Here is a 16,385-nt window from a genome sequence, read left to right as displayed (position 1 = left end):
TGGAACTCTGGTTCAGTATAGAAGGTTCTGGAACATCTTCTTGCTATTCCCATGGGTGCAATAGACCACACACTCAGAACTCACCCAATGCTCTCCTACAAGAGAGGAAGTGATAACCAAAGCATCTTTCAGGGAAGCTTTTCTGCCATTGTTGGTCTTCTCTTTGAGGGGAACCCCAGATTAGGGGTGAGGTAGGCAAATTTATCTAATTCACACTTCCTGAAACAGTATGCAAACTGAAACACAGACATCCTTTCACATGTGAAAGTTTCTGAATTTTTTAGTGCAGTTCTCCAGCCGAGTAATGTGTACAAAAAATCACATACTAGGGTAAAGTATGCAAAAAAGTGCACATTTTAATGAAAATAACATACAAAAATGCATTGTTTACAAAAAAGAAACCACTTTACTTTAATGTGTATGTTACAAACATTGCATACAAAAATCTCTGTGGAGAAATTTGCAATAAAATCCTGGCGAATTTTCCTGAGAACCTTTTAAAAAGAGATTTGCAAATTGATATGGGAAGGTGGAGAGCTGAATTTAAGATTTGAAAAATGGGGAATTGAGGGAAACCAAAACAGATAGGTTAGCGCCTGTCCCTACCCCAACCACTAATGATACCATGTCCAGTGAATCTGCAGTGCTCCTTCAAACACAGCTTGAAAACCAGTTGCCCTACTTGCTAGCTTTGCCTTCTGCTATCTCAACACCCTTGGCCTCAAATTTGTCTTCTTTTTTCCTTTTTCTGTTCTTTTCTTTCTTTATGCTATGCTTAATCTCTCCTCCTGCTGCTCTGTGGGGAACGGGCAGATTCTGAACAAGCGGACAAGAAAGGTGAGTGCCCCACTCCCATATACAACACCACCTCCATGTGAGTTTTGGTGGTGTGGGGGGAGAAGAGTTTTGGGTCGTTTGTTGTCCAGAATAACTCCATGCCAGTGTAAATGGTGATAACTGAGACACTTAATGACTTGAGACCTCTGTTCCTCTGTCCCACAGCTTCAGGGCTGGCAGAATATGACTATCCAACCAGTGACAAGGCCTTGCTGTACGAATATGAACGTAAGGTAAGCTGGATGTTTCTGTTGCATTCATTGTTTTTATTAATATTTACAGCCTTCCTGTACTCCAAGCAGCTCAAGGTGATGGTTCCCCTACCACAACTCTCATTTCAGCCTCACAATAACCCTGTGAGATATTCTGAGACCCACTCTATCTTTAAAGCACATCCCTCCCACCCAAGAATTCTGGGTACTGTGGTTTCTTAAGGGTTGCTGATTATTATAACTCCATGAGGAGTAAACTACAGTGCCCAGAATTCTTTGAGGGAAAGCGTGCTTGAATTTGCTTTAAAGGCATAGTGTGTACACAGCCTGAGAGACATACTTTCTGGCTCAAGGTCAACCAGTGAGTTGAATGGGGTTTTGAGCTTGAGTCTCCTCAGTCCTAGCCTGACACCCTGTCTAGGCACCACAACTCTCTCGCTAACATTTTATCTTCTTAGTTTTATTAGCTGTGTGTGTAAGTGTGGCTGGTTGCTTTCAAAATCAAAAATGGGCTTAAGCATCTTGCAACTCCTAGGGATAGCAGGTCTCAGATGCCTACCAAACTCTCTGATGTGTTGGCTTTCCAAATGGAGGGAGAATTTTAGGCCATGAGGTTCTGAAAACAAATAGTTCCCCATGGGGATGTTGGCATACTGTGGTTTGGTGGATGGGCTGTACCACATTTCCTCCCCACATGTTTTGAGCTGCCTCTGTCAAGCAGGAATTGGGGAAATGCTGGGCTCTTTTAAGTCAAAGATGACTGGGGCCAGGAACTGTGTGTGTGTGTGTGTGTGGTTGAGTTGGCATTTCAAGGGGAACCTACCCAATTCTCACTTCCTGAAACTATATGCAAATTGAAATGCAGCCATCCTTCATAACTCTCCATTCTCTGAAAATAGCCATTCTGTTCTCCAACCAAGTAACTTGTACAAAAGTTGGAGTTGCTAGGTAAAGTGGCCATAAGGATGCATATGTAAGTAAAAACATCATACAACCATGCAAAATATTCCTACCTTGCAGAGGGTTGGACTAGATGACTCTTGTGGCCCCTTCCAACTCTACTATTCTATGATTATATTGGGGGAAATTGCTTGCAAAAATGTGTATATTAGAAGAAGCTCTCACAAAAATCCTGATAATTTTTCATGAGGACTTCTTTAAAAATCATTTTAAAACTGATGTGGAGAACAAAAACTAAGATCTTGAAGGGGGAAAACAGAAAGAAAGAAACCAAACAGAAAGAAACCAAAACTGATCTGGCCCTCCAGATGTTGTTGGATTCCTGTTATTAAAATTATTATTCAATTTTTACCAGTAGGTCCTAGTGTAAGTTACAACCATTTGGAAACCAATATTGAAAACATCCCTGGCCATTGGCGATGTTGGCTGGGACAGATGGGAGTAGGAGTCCAGCAATGTCTGGAGGAAGCCCAACTGTTTAGGGCTGATAGGAGTTGGAGTCCAACTATTTATGCTAGGTGACAGCTGCCCTATGTTGCTGGAGGGATTCGGTGCTGGGCAGATGGGAAACACTGCTTTGAAGTCTCCTTTTTCTCCCTTAGCCCTTCCAAAATCTAAGTATCTCCTCCTCTCCCCTCACCACAGGTCAATGTGTCCGCCTCAGATGTCAAAGGCATGGTGTACAAGTCCCAAGAGATCCAACGTGATGAGCTGGTAAGTGGCTTTGGAGCCAGCCAGAAACAACCGCACCTCGCCATCCCACCTGGTCAGGTGTGCATCCAACCCCACACCCTCCCTTATGTGCATTCTGTACCTTGTTTTCATCCATCCAGACTCGTCTGTTTCCCCACCCCACATCACAGACTAAGGCCCGAACTAGAAGAAACACCTGTCACCTAGAATGCAAGCTTTTTTGACAAAAATAAAGTAGCTGGGGAGAGACATTTAGTTTGACCCTGAGAGCCAGGTGAAGTGGCCGTCATTTATCTCCCTATTTATTTTTTAAAACTGGGCATTGAGGCCTGCCTGTCCCTGTCTCTCTCTCTCTCTCTCTCTCTCTCTCTCTCTCTCTCTCTCTGTCAAGTCTTTTCAGTGGTTCAAAGCTATTCTGTCATGTGATCATGTGTAGGTGTGGGAGAACGTAAGCAGCAAGTAAAAATATGCTTCTGAAGGCAATTCTCCCTCCCTTAAATTCATGAATGAGCTTCCTGGAATCACTCCCGAGTTTTCAGCACACTAGGCCCAGACCACAGATAGAAGTAGCGGTGTGGTGGCAGGTTGAGATGTAGAGGGTGGAGGCCGCTCCCTGAGATAGTTCAGTGGCGGACAGAGCAAGTCCTCTGCAGGCAGGAGGCCCCAGTTCCATCCCTGACACCTTCAGGTGGTGAAGCCTCTGCCTGAGGCTTGGGACATAGAGAGAGGCCTTGTAATGAGTCCAGACATTGGTGCAACTCAGCCCCACTTGGGTATACAGCCACAAATGGATTGGCATCAGTTCTCTAGGGCTTTATAGAGGAGTCTTGGTCAGACCACAACTGGTGTCCTGTGTCTACTTCTGGACACCACAATTTAAGAAGGATGTTGACAAGCTGGAACATGTTCAAAGGAGGGCATTAAATATGATTAAGGCTCTGGAAACCAAGCCTTATGAGGAGCGGTTGAAGGAGCTGGGTATGTTTAGCCTGGAAAAGAAGAGACTGAGAGGAGATAGGATACCCATCTTCAAATACCCCAAGCGCTGTCCTATGGAAGACGGAGCAAGCTTGTTTTCTCTTGCTCTGGAGCATAGGACTTTACCAACGGTCCTCTCGTCTAACCCCTTGCAATGCAGGAATGTTGCTGGACTCCAGTTTCTGTGTGCCCCAGCAAGCCAATGGCCAATGGTCAGGGATGGTGGAGGGATAAGGAGGTCAGCAACATCTGGAGGAACACCACACTGTCTACCCTTGACCCTAAGGCTTCCAACATCATACCCAGTTGTTGATTTCTTTTTAATTAAAAAAATAAACTAGTAGAATGTTAGCATTTCTGTAGCTCTTCTAAAGCCCTGAAACTCCAAGGCAAAGCAGTTGAGTGCATGGACAAATTTCCCAGCCTAGCAGATGTTTGGCACCGTCAGCTTTGGCACTATCAATCACCTCTGGGTGGATGGGAAAGGGGTGCTTAGATGCAGCTCCTCCATCACCACCACCTCCCCAAAATGGTACTGGATGCTGTCGAAACTGGCAGCGCCAAGCATCTGTTAAGCAGGTGTGCGTGGCATCCCACGTTCCGCAAATGGGAATAGCGCTGGATCCATGAGCTTTGGCCATGCCCATTTCTGCACATGTGGTCATTATTCGGAAAGGCAAACATCTCTCACAATCTGGGCTTCGAATTACGGATTGCCCTTGTTGGATCCGGGTTCTAAAGTTACTCCCTCCCCCCCCTCTTTTTTTCTTTTTTTGCTTTTAACTTTAGTTCCTTTCAGAACTCTTGGGAGAATTCCATCTGCTCCTGGTGATTTATGAGTTTAATCTATCCGTTTGCTCTAAAATGTCCTCCAAAGACGATTCAGTTTCTGTCATTTCTTCAGATTTATTGCCTTCATGGGGAACAGCTTGGGTGTATCTCACCAACCTTGTCTTTGTCTAAGACAGATGCAAAGCACTCATTTAACTTCTCTGCAATATTTCTGTCGTCCTTAAGTGCTTTTTTTACATCTTGATGGTCTAATGACCCAAGCAATTCTCCCTGGCAGGCTTCCTGCTTCTAATGTAACCCTTTTAAAATTCTTCTCCTTGGGCTTTTATGTCTCTATCTAGATGCTTCTCATTCTTCCTTTTTCTTCCTCTGTTCCTTCCCCCCTCCCCCCTTCTCCTACCTTATTAGGCATTTTATTACGTTTCAGCTGATAGAATTTCAGCCCCTTCATTTCCCTTCATTTGGGCTGAATCTCCACTTTTAGAAAAGGACATTTTCTCAACGTTATTCAAGTCAGTGCTCTTGGATCTTTATTCAGAAAGGCTTTAAAATGTGCATCGGCAAAATTTCCTAGTGGGATATCTTAGGAATTGCTCTTTTGGAAAAGAAAGAAAGAAACCTCTCCCTTCTGTAATGATTATTTCATCCTTGTTAATAGTAGGGAAGGGGAGAAACTCAATTATGTTTGCATTTTAATGAGCAGCTACCTATTTCACACTTCTTGAAACAAAACACAGCTGTTCTTTGAAATTCACACATCCCTGAATTTTGCAATGCATTTCTCCAAACAGGCCCAAACTTTGCATATATAAGGAGAAACTTTGCCTAAAATTCATAGTTCATGAATATAACATACAAATGCATTACATATTGGGAAACTGTTTTGCAAAAATCTATATAGCAGGCAAATCTGCATCCCAAAATTTGTTAGAAATTTGCACTAAAATGCTGACAGATTTTTTTAATTGTTTTTTTTTTACAAAAAAAGAAAGAAATTGCAAACTACTGCAGAAACATAAAGAACCTAATTTAAGGGTGGATTAGATTTCATTTCATGCATATATTAGCATTACTTGGCTAGACAGCTACGTTGCAAAATTTGGGGAAGTGTGAATTTCAAGAGATAGGTGTGTTTCAGTCTGAATATTGTTTCAGAAAATGTGGTGGGTTTGACTTTAAAAGCAAACAATCAAATTTCTTCCCCACACCCCCTACCCCTCTTTTGTGTGGCGGCCATTCATATATTTTTCTTTCTTTCTGTACAAATGTGTATGTACACGGAATGACCTTATTTGTTTGGTCCAACTTTTTGGGATACAGAAATTGTGTCTGCTCCTTCTAGCCAATATTCATTTCCTAGCCTGTTGCAGCTTGAAGCACTTCTCCGAGTATCTCTTTTGATGTTGTTGTTGTTGTCCTGCGTACAAAAGCCATTCTCTGGCTTCTGTCTTTGCCGAATTCTGTTCAAGCCATAGAATCCAAAGCAGGGAGGTACAGAATGGGAGCAGATTGGGAGAGCCAGTGTGGTGTAGTGGTTAAGAGCAGTAGACTCGTAATCTGGTGAACCGGGTTCGATTCCCTGCTCCTCCACATGCAGCTGCTGGGTGACCTTGGGCCAGTCACACTTCTCTGAAGTCTCTCAGCCTCACTCACCTCACAGAGTGTTTGTTGTGGGGGAGGAAGGGAAAGGAAAATGTTAGCCGCTTTGAGACTCCTTCGGGTAGTGATAAAGCGGCATATCAAATCCAAACTCTTCTTCGTCTTCTTCTTCTTCTTAATGAACTGATTTCGGGCAAAGCACTAAACCATAGATTATCAATTTGAGGGTGAGCTGAGAAGAGTCCCTTTCCCTTGGTGTGGCCATGAGGAGAAATTCAGAAGCTTTTGCTTCTGTTCTAGATTAACTGCAGTATTAGCATGTTGTCTGAACCCAGACCAGACTGTGGTTAATCTTAAATATGATTAGTGAAAACAAGCCAAATGACAGTGTCCCCCAAAGGGGAGAATTTTATTTCTGTAAAGCATTTGTGTCCTGCTCTTCAGCCCGGAGTGTCTTTCATGCAATCAGTTGAAACAAGACAGTCCCTACCTGCAGGCATACTATCTTACAGAGGGCCTTCTTCGTAGTGGCACCTTCCCTCTGGAACGGCCTTCCTTCAGATGTCAAGGAGATAAAGAACTGCACAACTTTTAGAAGACATCTGAAGGCAGCCCTTTATTCTGAGGTTTTTAATGTTTGATGTTTCATTATGTTTTTATATATGCTGTAAGCCACCCAGAGTGGCTGGGGAAACCCAGTCAGATAGGCGGAGTATTATTATTATTATTATTATTATTATTATTATTATTATTACTGACAAACATGATGCACAAGGAGAAAGGGACAAGGAGGGAAGAGGAATAACTCAGGCACCACATTTCAAATAGTAGTTCTTATAATGGCCAGCTGATGGAACGAGCCTTGCTTCATATCTCACCCATTGATGCAGGCTAGCGGAATGGGCTGCAGTCTGGAAGACTGTATTCAGTAAGATCACTCCAGGCACTGATGATTCTGAAGTTGAGAAGAGGCAGAAACATGCCCCATATCCATGGTCTTGCCTATATGCAGACACTTGATTGTGTGCCGTAGAAGTCCGTTTTAAACAGACTAAAGCTTAAACACCCCTGCCACACTGCTACGCCCGAAGAACTTTTAATAATTGATCGCCGTTTATGAGCGGGCTCAGGGTCTGACTTTGAGTCAGGGCTTTAGACCTGCGACACATGATGAAATAAGGAAGGGAAGGCTTCAGAGCATGCACAGAGTTCCTTAAGCAAGGATGGCCACCTATCAGGGATGCTGTACAAGTGACTTTCCTACATTGGTGGAGGGTTAGACTAGAGGATCTTTTGAGGTCCTTTCTGACTCTGTGATTATAAGTGCTATTGGCTCATCGAAGCCTTATGCACATTTTGTCTTTTAAGGTCTTTATGATGCTCTTGGTTATTTGCCGAATTTCAAATCCCCGTTCGAGTCAGTTGCCTCTGTGCCCCGTGTACATCTGTTGTAATATAAGCCTCCAGCTACACCTTGGCCTCTGCTTTCTCTGTTGTGGCTGGTTGTTAGTTCAGCTCTTTTCCAAAAGGATCACTGGCATCAGATTACTCTGCGGGAAGCAGGGTGATCCGGTTTGCTTCTCTGCAGAATCCCAAACCAAAGAGAACTTTATCCTAAGGGAGTTGGGTGTTTTGTTTTGTGTTCTGTGACTGAGGTCACCCTCTGCTTTGTGTCACTTTTTGCTTCCTGGTTTATAGATTTTTTCAAATTGCGCTTGAATGAAAGGTCACTTCTGCTACATTTCTTTTGTTTGTGGGCCTTAAAGGAGTTTTCTTAGGGGGGCAATTGGAGATGGAAGTGTTGGCTTTCCAGTAAGGGCAAAACTGGGAACTGTCATCCAGTTGGCTTGGCCACAGACGTCCTTTGTTTTCTGCAAAACCAAGTGATGGCAATCAGTTAAGGTGCCTTGACAAGGGATGCTAAAGTTGAGTTTTTGTCTGTTCTTTTTTAATAATAATAATAGAAATAACCCACCTTCTCCACATAGCAAAATGGCTTAGAAAGTAGAAGCACCATTTTGCAAACTGAAAAAGTCTTCATTCCAGCCCCATGTAGCTTTTACATCTGAATTACAGATGCAGGAACTGGAAACATTGACTTAAGAATCATTTGCGAAAATGGCCTTGGGCAGGAGAACAAATCCCGTTTTATTTCTGCTCTGAATGCCTGACGAATGCTGCTGGGATCAAAAGCTTACTCTGAGCGCTGTGGAACTTTGCAACAGTTGATGTAATCTTTACCTAATCCTTTTCTTCTTAGTAAGTAATGCCTTTTGTGAGTGCAAATTCCATCCCAGTCTTTATCCGCACAACAGCCCTGTGAACAAAGCCCCTACTCTCACTTTTTAACAGGGCAGAACCAAGGCAGTAAGTGGCTTGCCATTGGCTTCATCGTGATCGGTGCCTTTCTACGCATTTCATGGCAGAAAACTGACATTTGCCACGAGTGGCGTAGTGCTCTGGAGTTGGGGAGGTCAAAGGCCCATTAGTATTTCTGTCGCAGGGTCCCTCTCTCCAGGGTCCTAGAGACACCCCATCAAGGTTTGTTGTTGTTGTTTGGTCGTTTAGTCGTGTCCGACTCTTTGTGACCCCATGGACCAGAGCACACCAGGCACTTCTGTCTTCCACTGCCTCCCGCAGTTTGGTCAAACTCATGCTGGTAGCTTTGAGAACACTGTCCAACCATTTCGTCCTCTGTCGTCCCCTTCTCCTTGTGCCCTCAATCTTTCCCAACATCAGGGACTTTTCCAGGGAGTCTTCTCTTCTCATGAGGTGGCCAAAGTATTGGAGCCTCTGCTTCAGGATCTGTCCTTCCAGGGAGCACTCAGGACTGATTTCCTTCAGAATGGATAGGTTTGATCTTCTTGCAGTCCATGGGACTCTCAAGAGTCTCCTCCAGCACCATAATTCAAAAGCATCAATTCTTCGGCGATCAGCCTTCTTTATGGTTCAGCTCTCACTTCCGTACATCACTACTGGGAAAACCATAGCTTTTCAGGGTTTGTAGTATGCTTCAAAGCTGAGCATCTAGGAACCACCGAAACACAAGGTGCTTCAATTTCAAGAGAATGGTGTGTGAGTTCTGTAACATCCAATGAAAACACAACATCTCACTCCAAAAGGAGATATTGGAGCACTCCAAATCATTTGCTAACGTACGTGCACACAAAAAATGGCAGATCTAGCTGAAAGGAAACATAAGGAAATCTGCACTGATGGTTGCAATGCGTGCTAGATTATACAATAATCTTATAATTATACAATAATAATAATAATCTTAGAAGTGAGGAGCAACCAAAACTAGTTCTCTGATTATTGTGCCTATATTATTGCTCCCTATAATAAACCCTCAACCAGCTGAGCTTAATGTCATCTTAGAAGTGAAACAGAACTACCCAAAATATAAGGTGTTGATTTCTACATACTAGAGGTTGTCTAGGACACAGTTGTCAAGAACCTGTGAACTTCCAGGACTTCGGTAATGTTTTGCTTTCAGTTTTGCCGAAATAGAGAAGAAATACTAGAGTAGCATCAGGAAGTGATACTTTTTAGTGCAGGAATTCAGGTCCTCTATTGGTGTGGTAGTAGGGCCCACCAAAAATAAAGCAGTCATTTCTTCATACTTGAACTGGGCTGCAGAAGTATATACATGTGTAAAGGGGCATGTTCCAGCCGGGCAAAGGCACTCAAGGGTACAGAGCGTGGCTGGTGAGGCTAATGTCTTGGAGAAAGAATGTGGCCTACATAGAAGGCCAAATTCTGCAACCAGTGGGATGTTATGCAAGTTGAGAAGAAGAAAAGCTAACTGGGTGGTGGAGGAGAATAGGCTTGCTGAACCCGTAGCAGTTCTATCCAGCTTTTTCCATTGAAGTGCTTAAGGCAGCTTACGAGAGGCGTTAAATAAGTACTGTAATACACAACATAAAAACCAGCAGATAGCACATGAAAACCAAAAAATCAAAAATAGAGTTTATAACATCGGCAGGACAGCTTGCCAAAGAGAGAGAGCAGGGTCTTGGTGGGCCATTGGAGTGTCATCAGGGAAGAGTCAAGGCAGTCTTCCTCAGAAGAGGAAGGCTGGGCGCAGTTACCAAGAAGGCTCTCTCTTATGTCCTAGCAAACAGTTTGCATGTTGGCAAGATTCAAAGGAGGTGCTCTCCAGAAGATCTTAATGAGCTCATATGGGAGGAAGATGTTTAACTTTCCTGGTGCTAAGCATTTAAAGGTTGCATTCGGAGGTTGCAAACTCTTATTTATCATAACAGGAACAAGTTATGGCGTGCCTTCGTCTTTCATGCTCCCTCCTTCCCTCTCCTCCTCCAACATAATTACAAGGAGTTTCATAGTTGGAAGCTTCCACATCCATTTTGGATTAACCACGGTTTAGCATTATGTCCGAAATCTAAACTGTGGTTAACCTTAACAGCTTGTTGAAACAAGCTAGCTCTGTAACCTGTGTTTGGAAGTTGGCTTGTTTAACACAAAGCGTAGTTAAGATTAACTGCTGTTAAAAATTAATTGAACTTCAGTTTGTTGGGTTCAAGTGAAATGGCAAACTGCGGTTATTTATTTTAAGTAAGAGCTTCTCAGCTTCTCGTCATAGTTTCACCAAAGGCTCACCACAGCTCATTCCGATTATTATTTTTTTAATGTCTTTTTATGAAAGATTTTCTTGATTTACAAAAGTATGTGCAATGTCTCTCCCCCTTATTTTCCCCCCCATGTAACATTTTTACAAATCGGTTTCATTTGTTGAGACATTAGGAAGAAAAGGGGGAAAGAGGTGGAGGGGGGGAAGATGAGTGGGGGTGGGGTCAGGTGGCGATAGCTCACTCCGATTATGACAAACCATGTTCTATTGCGATGTCCGGGTGCAGCCAGAGTTGTTGTTGGTATCTTTGTGTCTCACAATACAATGGAGTGTGTCTCCAAGGGCGAAGTCAAACTGCTGGAGGATCACAGCGCCTGCTGTGGCTGCAGATACCGGTAGCTTACAACTGGTGCCTCCTGCATTGTTTTTACTGCATTGTTTTTACTGTAAAGACCCCAAGATCTCCTGCAACGATTTTGCAAAGTTTTTTACAGATAAAATCACTCATATTCGGAAGGAGCTAGACACCACCGTGGGAGCAGGGCTGGGGCGGGAGAGTGCTAGAGCCCTGTCTGGTCAAGTTGCATGGAATCAGTTTCTATCCGTTACCCCCGAGGATGTGGACAGGCTGCTTGGACGCGTGAAACCAACCACCTGTCTCCTTGATCCTTGCCCATCCTGGCTAATAAAAGCAAGCCGGGAAGGGCTGGGCGATGGGCTCTGCGGGGTGGTGAATGCTTCCCTCTGTGAGGGAACATTCCCAGATCCGCTGAAAGAGGCGTTCGTTAAACCGCTTCTTAAAAAACCATCTTTAGACCCGGCCAGTATGGCCAACTATCGCCCAGTCTCAAATCTTCCATTCTTGGGCAAGGTGATTGAGCGTGTGGTTGCTGAACAACTCCAGGCACGCCTGGAGGATGCGGACCATTTGGATCCCTTCCAATCGGGGTTCAGGCCTCATCATGGGACCGAAACTGCCTTGGTCGCACTGGTTGATGATCTCCGGCGAGCTAGGGACAAAGGTGAGAGTTGTTTCCTAGTTCTGCTGGATCTCTCAGCGGCCTTTGATACAATCGACCATAACATCCTTCTGGACCGTCTAGAGGGGCTGGGAGCTGGGGGCACTGTTATACAGTGGTTTCGCTCCTTCCTCCTGGGCCGTGTTCAGAAAGTGGTGGTTGGGGATGAGTGTTCAGACCCCTGGGCCCTCACTTGTGGGGTACCTCAGGGTTCCGTCCTCTCCCCCATGCTTTTTAACATCTATATGAAGCCGCTGGGAGAGATCATCAGGGGGTTTGGACTGGGTGTCCATCAATATGCAGATGATACCCAGCTCTACCTCTCTTTCAAATCAGAACCAGTGAAGGCGGTGAAGGTCCTGTGTGAGTGCCTGGAGGCGGTTGGAGGATGGATGGCGGCTAATGGATTGAGGCTGAATCCTGACAAGACAGAAGTACTGTTTTTGGGGGACAGGGGGCGGGCTGGTGTGGAGGACTCCCTGGTCCTGAATAGGGTAACTGTGCCCCTGAAGGACCAGGTGCGTAGCCTGGGAGTCATTTTGGACTCACAGCTGTCCATGGAGGCACAGGTCAATTCTGTATCCAGGGCAGCTGTCTACCAACTCCACCTGGTACGCAGGCTGAGACCCTACCTGCCCGCAGACTGTCTCGCCAGAGTAGTGCAGGTTCTAGTTATCTCCCGCTTGGACTACTGCAATGCGCTCTACGTGGGGCTACCTTTGAAGGTGACTCGGAAACTACAGCTAATCCAGAATGCGGCAGCTAGACTGGTGACTGGGGGCGGCCGCCGAGACCACATAACACCGGTCTTGAAAGACCTACATTGGCTCCCAGTACGTTTCCGAGCACAATTCAAAGTGTTGGTGTTGACCTTTAGAGCCCTAAACGGCCTCGGCCCAGTATACCTGAAGGAGCGTCTCCACCCCCATCGTTCTGCCCGGACGCTGAGGTCCAGTGCCGAGGGCCTTCTGGCGGTTCCCTCATTGCGAGAAGCAAAGCTACAGGGAACCAGGCAGAGGGCCTTTTCGGTAGTGGCGCCCGCCCTGTGGAACGCCCTCCCAGCAGATGTCAAAACGATAAACAACTACTTGACATTCAGAAAACATCTTAAGGCAGCCCTGTTCAGGGAAGTTTTTAATGTATGATATTTTAGTGTTTCCTGGTTTCTATGGAAGCCGCCCAGAGTGGCTGGGGGGGCCCAGCCAGATGGGCGGGGTATAAATAATAAATTATTATTATTATTATTATTATTAGCAGCACCAAAGTGACCTCCCCGGGGTGCAAGCCTGGGCAGTGTGAATGGAGGCCCTGGGCTGCCCAGGCAAGAAGAGCGCCCTCTCTGCCTTCCTGATGTGGTCCAAAGGAAAGCAGAGCAATACATTTGGCACCAGCCTGGCTGCAGAATTTGCTGGAAGGAGGCGTACAAGGCGCCACCTAACCATCTTAGGGACTCCACTTGGGATTTGTGTAGGGTTTACTTTTTGGCCCTTTCTCCCAAAGGCGTCCCAAAAGGCTGCCAGAGTATAGCTATCAGATTAACAGCAGAGCAATTCAAACCGACTTGGTCTTCATCCCAAATAGAAATGTTTTTATATAACATCTCCCATGTGCATCACTTTATTGCCACTTCCAGCTACAGATTACCTTTTTACTAGATCAGCCAGAAGGCAATGTGGGCCATGTCTGGACAATTTCATACTATAGCAATAAACACACAGCTGCTTTCTTTATTTCTTTCATGGGATCTAGACATCTTCTGTTAAAGAGAGGTTGTATCCCCCACCACTCAGCATTTGTTTCCCCTCCAGAATTTTGTCCCTGGGGAGAGGATGTCAAAGATTTTCCCAACCAACAAAGATATATTGTTGGTTGTTTGAGGGTCACGTGGGATGGTGATTGCATCAACAGAAGCCTTCCTACGATACTGATGAGGTGTGCGACATTTTCTCAACTCCCCTTAATCTTTTTGTAAAAATAAATAAATGCATTTTTATAATGCATTTATACACTCCCGAGCCACTAGAATGCTGGTTTTGAAAGAAAAGGTCCCATGTTTAGGAACTATTTTCATCTCACCCCCTCCTCAGTGTTGTGGAACAAGACTTCCCTCCTTTTGTATTGTGAGCAATCAGCTTTGGAAGAAATGAAGTGAAACTCACCTTGCTTATGATCTCATTGGATCTCTTCTTCCACAGGAGCCGGACACCTTGGTAACCATCAACAGGGGTGCCCTGATTGGCCTCCTTGTGGTGGCAGTTGCTGTTGCCATGGTGATCATCATCAGCCTCCTGATGGTTCGCCGGAAGCCCTACGGGACCATCAGCCATGGTATTGTTGAGGTACTGTTGGAAAGGACTGTCTTTTCCCCTGGGGAGGCTGGATGCATGACTGGAGAAGGATGCTAGCTAGGTTCTTGGCGTTCAGGCTCATAAAAGACCCTGAATAATAATAATAATAATAATAATAATAATAATAATAATAATAATATTGCTATTCTTTTCTTTCCATTTGTAGAGCACTTAGTACCTGGAGATCTCAAAGTGGTTTATATGATAGACAGACAGACAGACAGACACACACACACAAACACACAAGTCCAATAAAAACAATGTCAAATGATGTACATCTAAAACACAGTATCCATATCCCTAAAAGCAATATAAAAAAGTCAGAGAGCATTACAAAGCAGCATAATGTAGAATCCCAGCCAACATAAAACACCCTATTCATACAACCACTCGCCTAGTCCCACACTCACACACACTCCATTTGTACAACCACTGTAACTGTTATCTCCATCAATCAATCAATCAATCAACCAACCAACCAACCATTCACACACAAACTGCACTCAGCCCACATGCAAAGGGTCACTGCTGAGCATAAATATGTAAAAGGCTCTTTCTCACCTCTGAAGCACTTATGCCCTCATGCTGCACACTCCCTTGACCCTCAGTTAGTTTATCATGCCAGCCTGGGAGAAGTGACGGGGGGCATGGCATGTGGGGAGAAGGAAGGCCTGTCCCTTTCCTTTGTGATTCCCCCATCACTCTTGACACAGAGAGGTTCAGTGACCGTTGAGGTGTGTAGCCTTCCTAAGGCCAATTGTTATTGCAGTAGCCCTTGGCTACTAGTAGACCCCAAGGGCTTCCACAACTCCCTGACACACTGAACCAGGACGGTGGAGAAGAGGTTGGGGAGGGAAGGACCTCTCTTCTCCAGGTGGTTAAGTAAAGGGAAAGGAGAGGAAGTGGGTTTAGGAGTCTTGGGGGAGGATGTTTTGGGCACCAGGCAAAGCTGCCCAGGAAGGGATATTTTCTAAGCCTTAGAATGGCTTGGAGAGCAAACATTAACTGTGTGTGTGTGTGTGTGTGTGTGTGTGTGTTTAATTCAGTTTTATTTTCCAGCCAATTTGAGGTGAGTGGGCCAAGTCTGCCCATCTCTAATCTAATCCAGCTCTCAGCCTGAATAAACCAAGAGTTCTCCTCAGCCCAGAGGAAAGAGTCTGTCCACCACTAGGAAAGCCATTCCAGAGCAAATGGCACTGGATGGCTCTTACTAGGGAAGCAAGCCACAAATTTCATAGAAAAGCAGGGGGAACAAAAGCAGAGTTTCTTGCCAAAATGACCTGGGGGGGGGGACTCTTGAACCCAAATATGGCAATGAAGCAGACGCCAGATATGAACATAATTGCCTTCCTGTAGGAAAATAAATATAGTATTTTTCCATGTAGGAATCTTGTGACAGGTAAAGCCGCCCACTACAGTTTTGTACAGTGGTACCTCAGGTTACGTACTTAATTCGTTCCGGAGGTCCGTTCTTAACCTGAAACTGTTCTTAACCTGAAGCACCACTTTAGCTAATGGGGCCTCCCACTGCTGCCGCTGCGCTGCCAGAGCACAATTTCTGTTCTCATCCTGAAGCAAAGTTCTTAACCCGAGGTAATATTTCTGGGTTAGCGGACTCTGTAACCTGAAGCGTATTTAACCTGAAGCGTATTTAACCTGAGGTACCACTGTATAAGCTTTGGGGGGGGGTCATAGCTTTCCCCTCCCAAAGAATCCTGGGATTTGTAGTTTGGTAAGAGCACTGACTGAGAATCCCAACAGACTCCTCCCCCCCCTCCTTGAACTCTGGGGAAAGGGATTTCCTTTTGGGGAACCAGTTTTTCAACCTGTACTGTAGAAACTGCCCTCGGGTCCTTTGCTGGTGGACTCTTGGTGATCCCCTAACTTTGTTTAATGCCTTCCTCTCTGTCTCTCTGTCTCTCTGTCTCCCTCGCCCCCTTTTGCACATGGCAGGTGGATCCCATGGTGAGCCCCGAGGAGCGGCAGCTGAACAAGATGCAAAACCACGGCTACGAGAACCCCACCTACAAATTCTTCGAAGAGATGAACTGAGCTCCTCAGTGCTGGGGAGGGGGGAGGCGGGGGACGTGGTGTCACGGGGGGAGGTGGGCGTTGCCATGTGGGGGGAGGGGGGTGGTATCTCCAGCGGGGAGAGAGGGAGGTTCCACGAGCACTTCCACACTGAGCCCCTCTTTCTGTACCCTGGCTGAGCCGTGCCCCCTCCCTCTGCCCCTCCCCCACCTCATTTTTGTTCTTCCATTGGCCATATTCCTCCTCACACATGCGCGAGTGCTCACACACATGCATCCTTCTGAGCCTTATAGCTCTCGACACTGGCCTGCCACTTGCAGTTTCC

General features: G+C 45.4%; 1 protein-coding gene across 3 annotated transcripts in view; it reads left to right on the top strand.

Moving 5' to 3' along the window:
* APLP1 (amyloid beta precursor like protein 1) overlaps window positions 1-16,354 on the top strand; it is a 51,828-nt gene extending 35,474 nt beyond the window's left edge. The window contains exons 13-17 of one of the 3 annotated variants that reach the window (XM_081920610.1): window positions 814-837; window positions 1,003-1,070; window positions 2,655-2,780; window positions 13,877-14,020; window positions 15,983-16,354. In XM_081920610.1, the coding sequence (XP_081776736.1) occupies window positions 814-837; window positions 1,003-1,070; window positions 2,655-2,780; window positions 13,877-14,020; window positions 15,983-16,081 (461 nt within the window). In that variant the 3' untranslated portion in view covers window positions 16,082-16,354. The remainder of the gene's footprint in view (window positions 1-813; window positions 838-1,002; window positions 1,071-2,654; window positions 2,781-13,876; window positions 14,021-15,982) is intronic. The other 2 variants (XM_081920612.1, XM_081920611.1) reach the window with 2 other exon arrangements.
* Window positions 16,355-16,385: the final 31 nt, after the last annotated feature.

Source organism: Podarcis melisellensis (genome assembly GCF_964234715.1).
Source record: "Podarcis melisellensis genome assembly, chromosome: 8".
Lineage (NCBI taxonomy): Eukaryota > Metazoa > Chordata > Lepidosauria > Squamata > Lacertidae > Podarcis > Podarcis melisellensis.
This window is presented reverse-complemented; position numbering and strand designations above follow the sequence as displayed.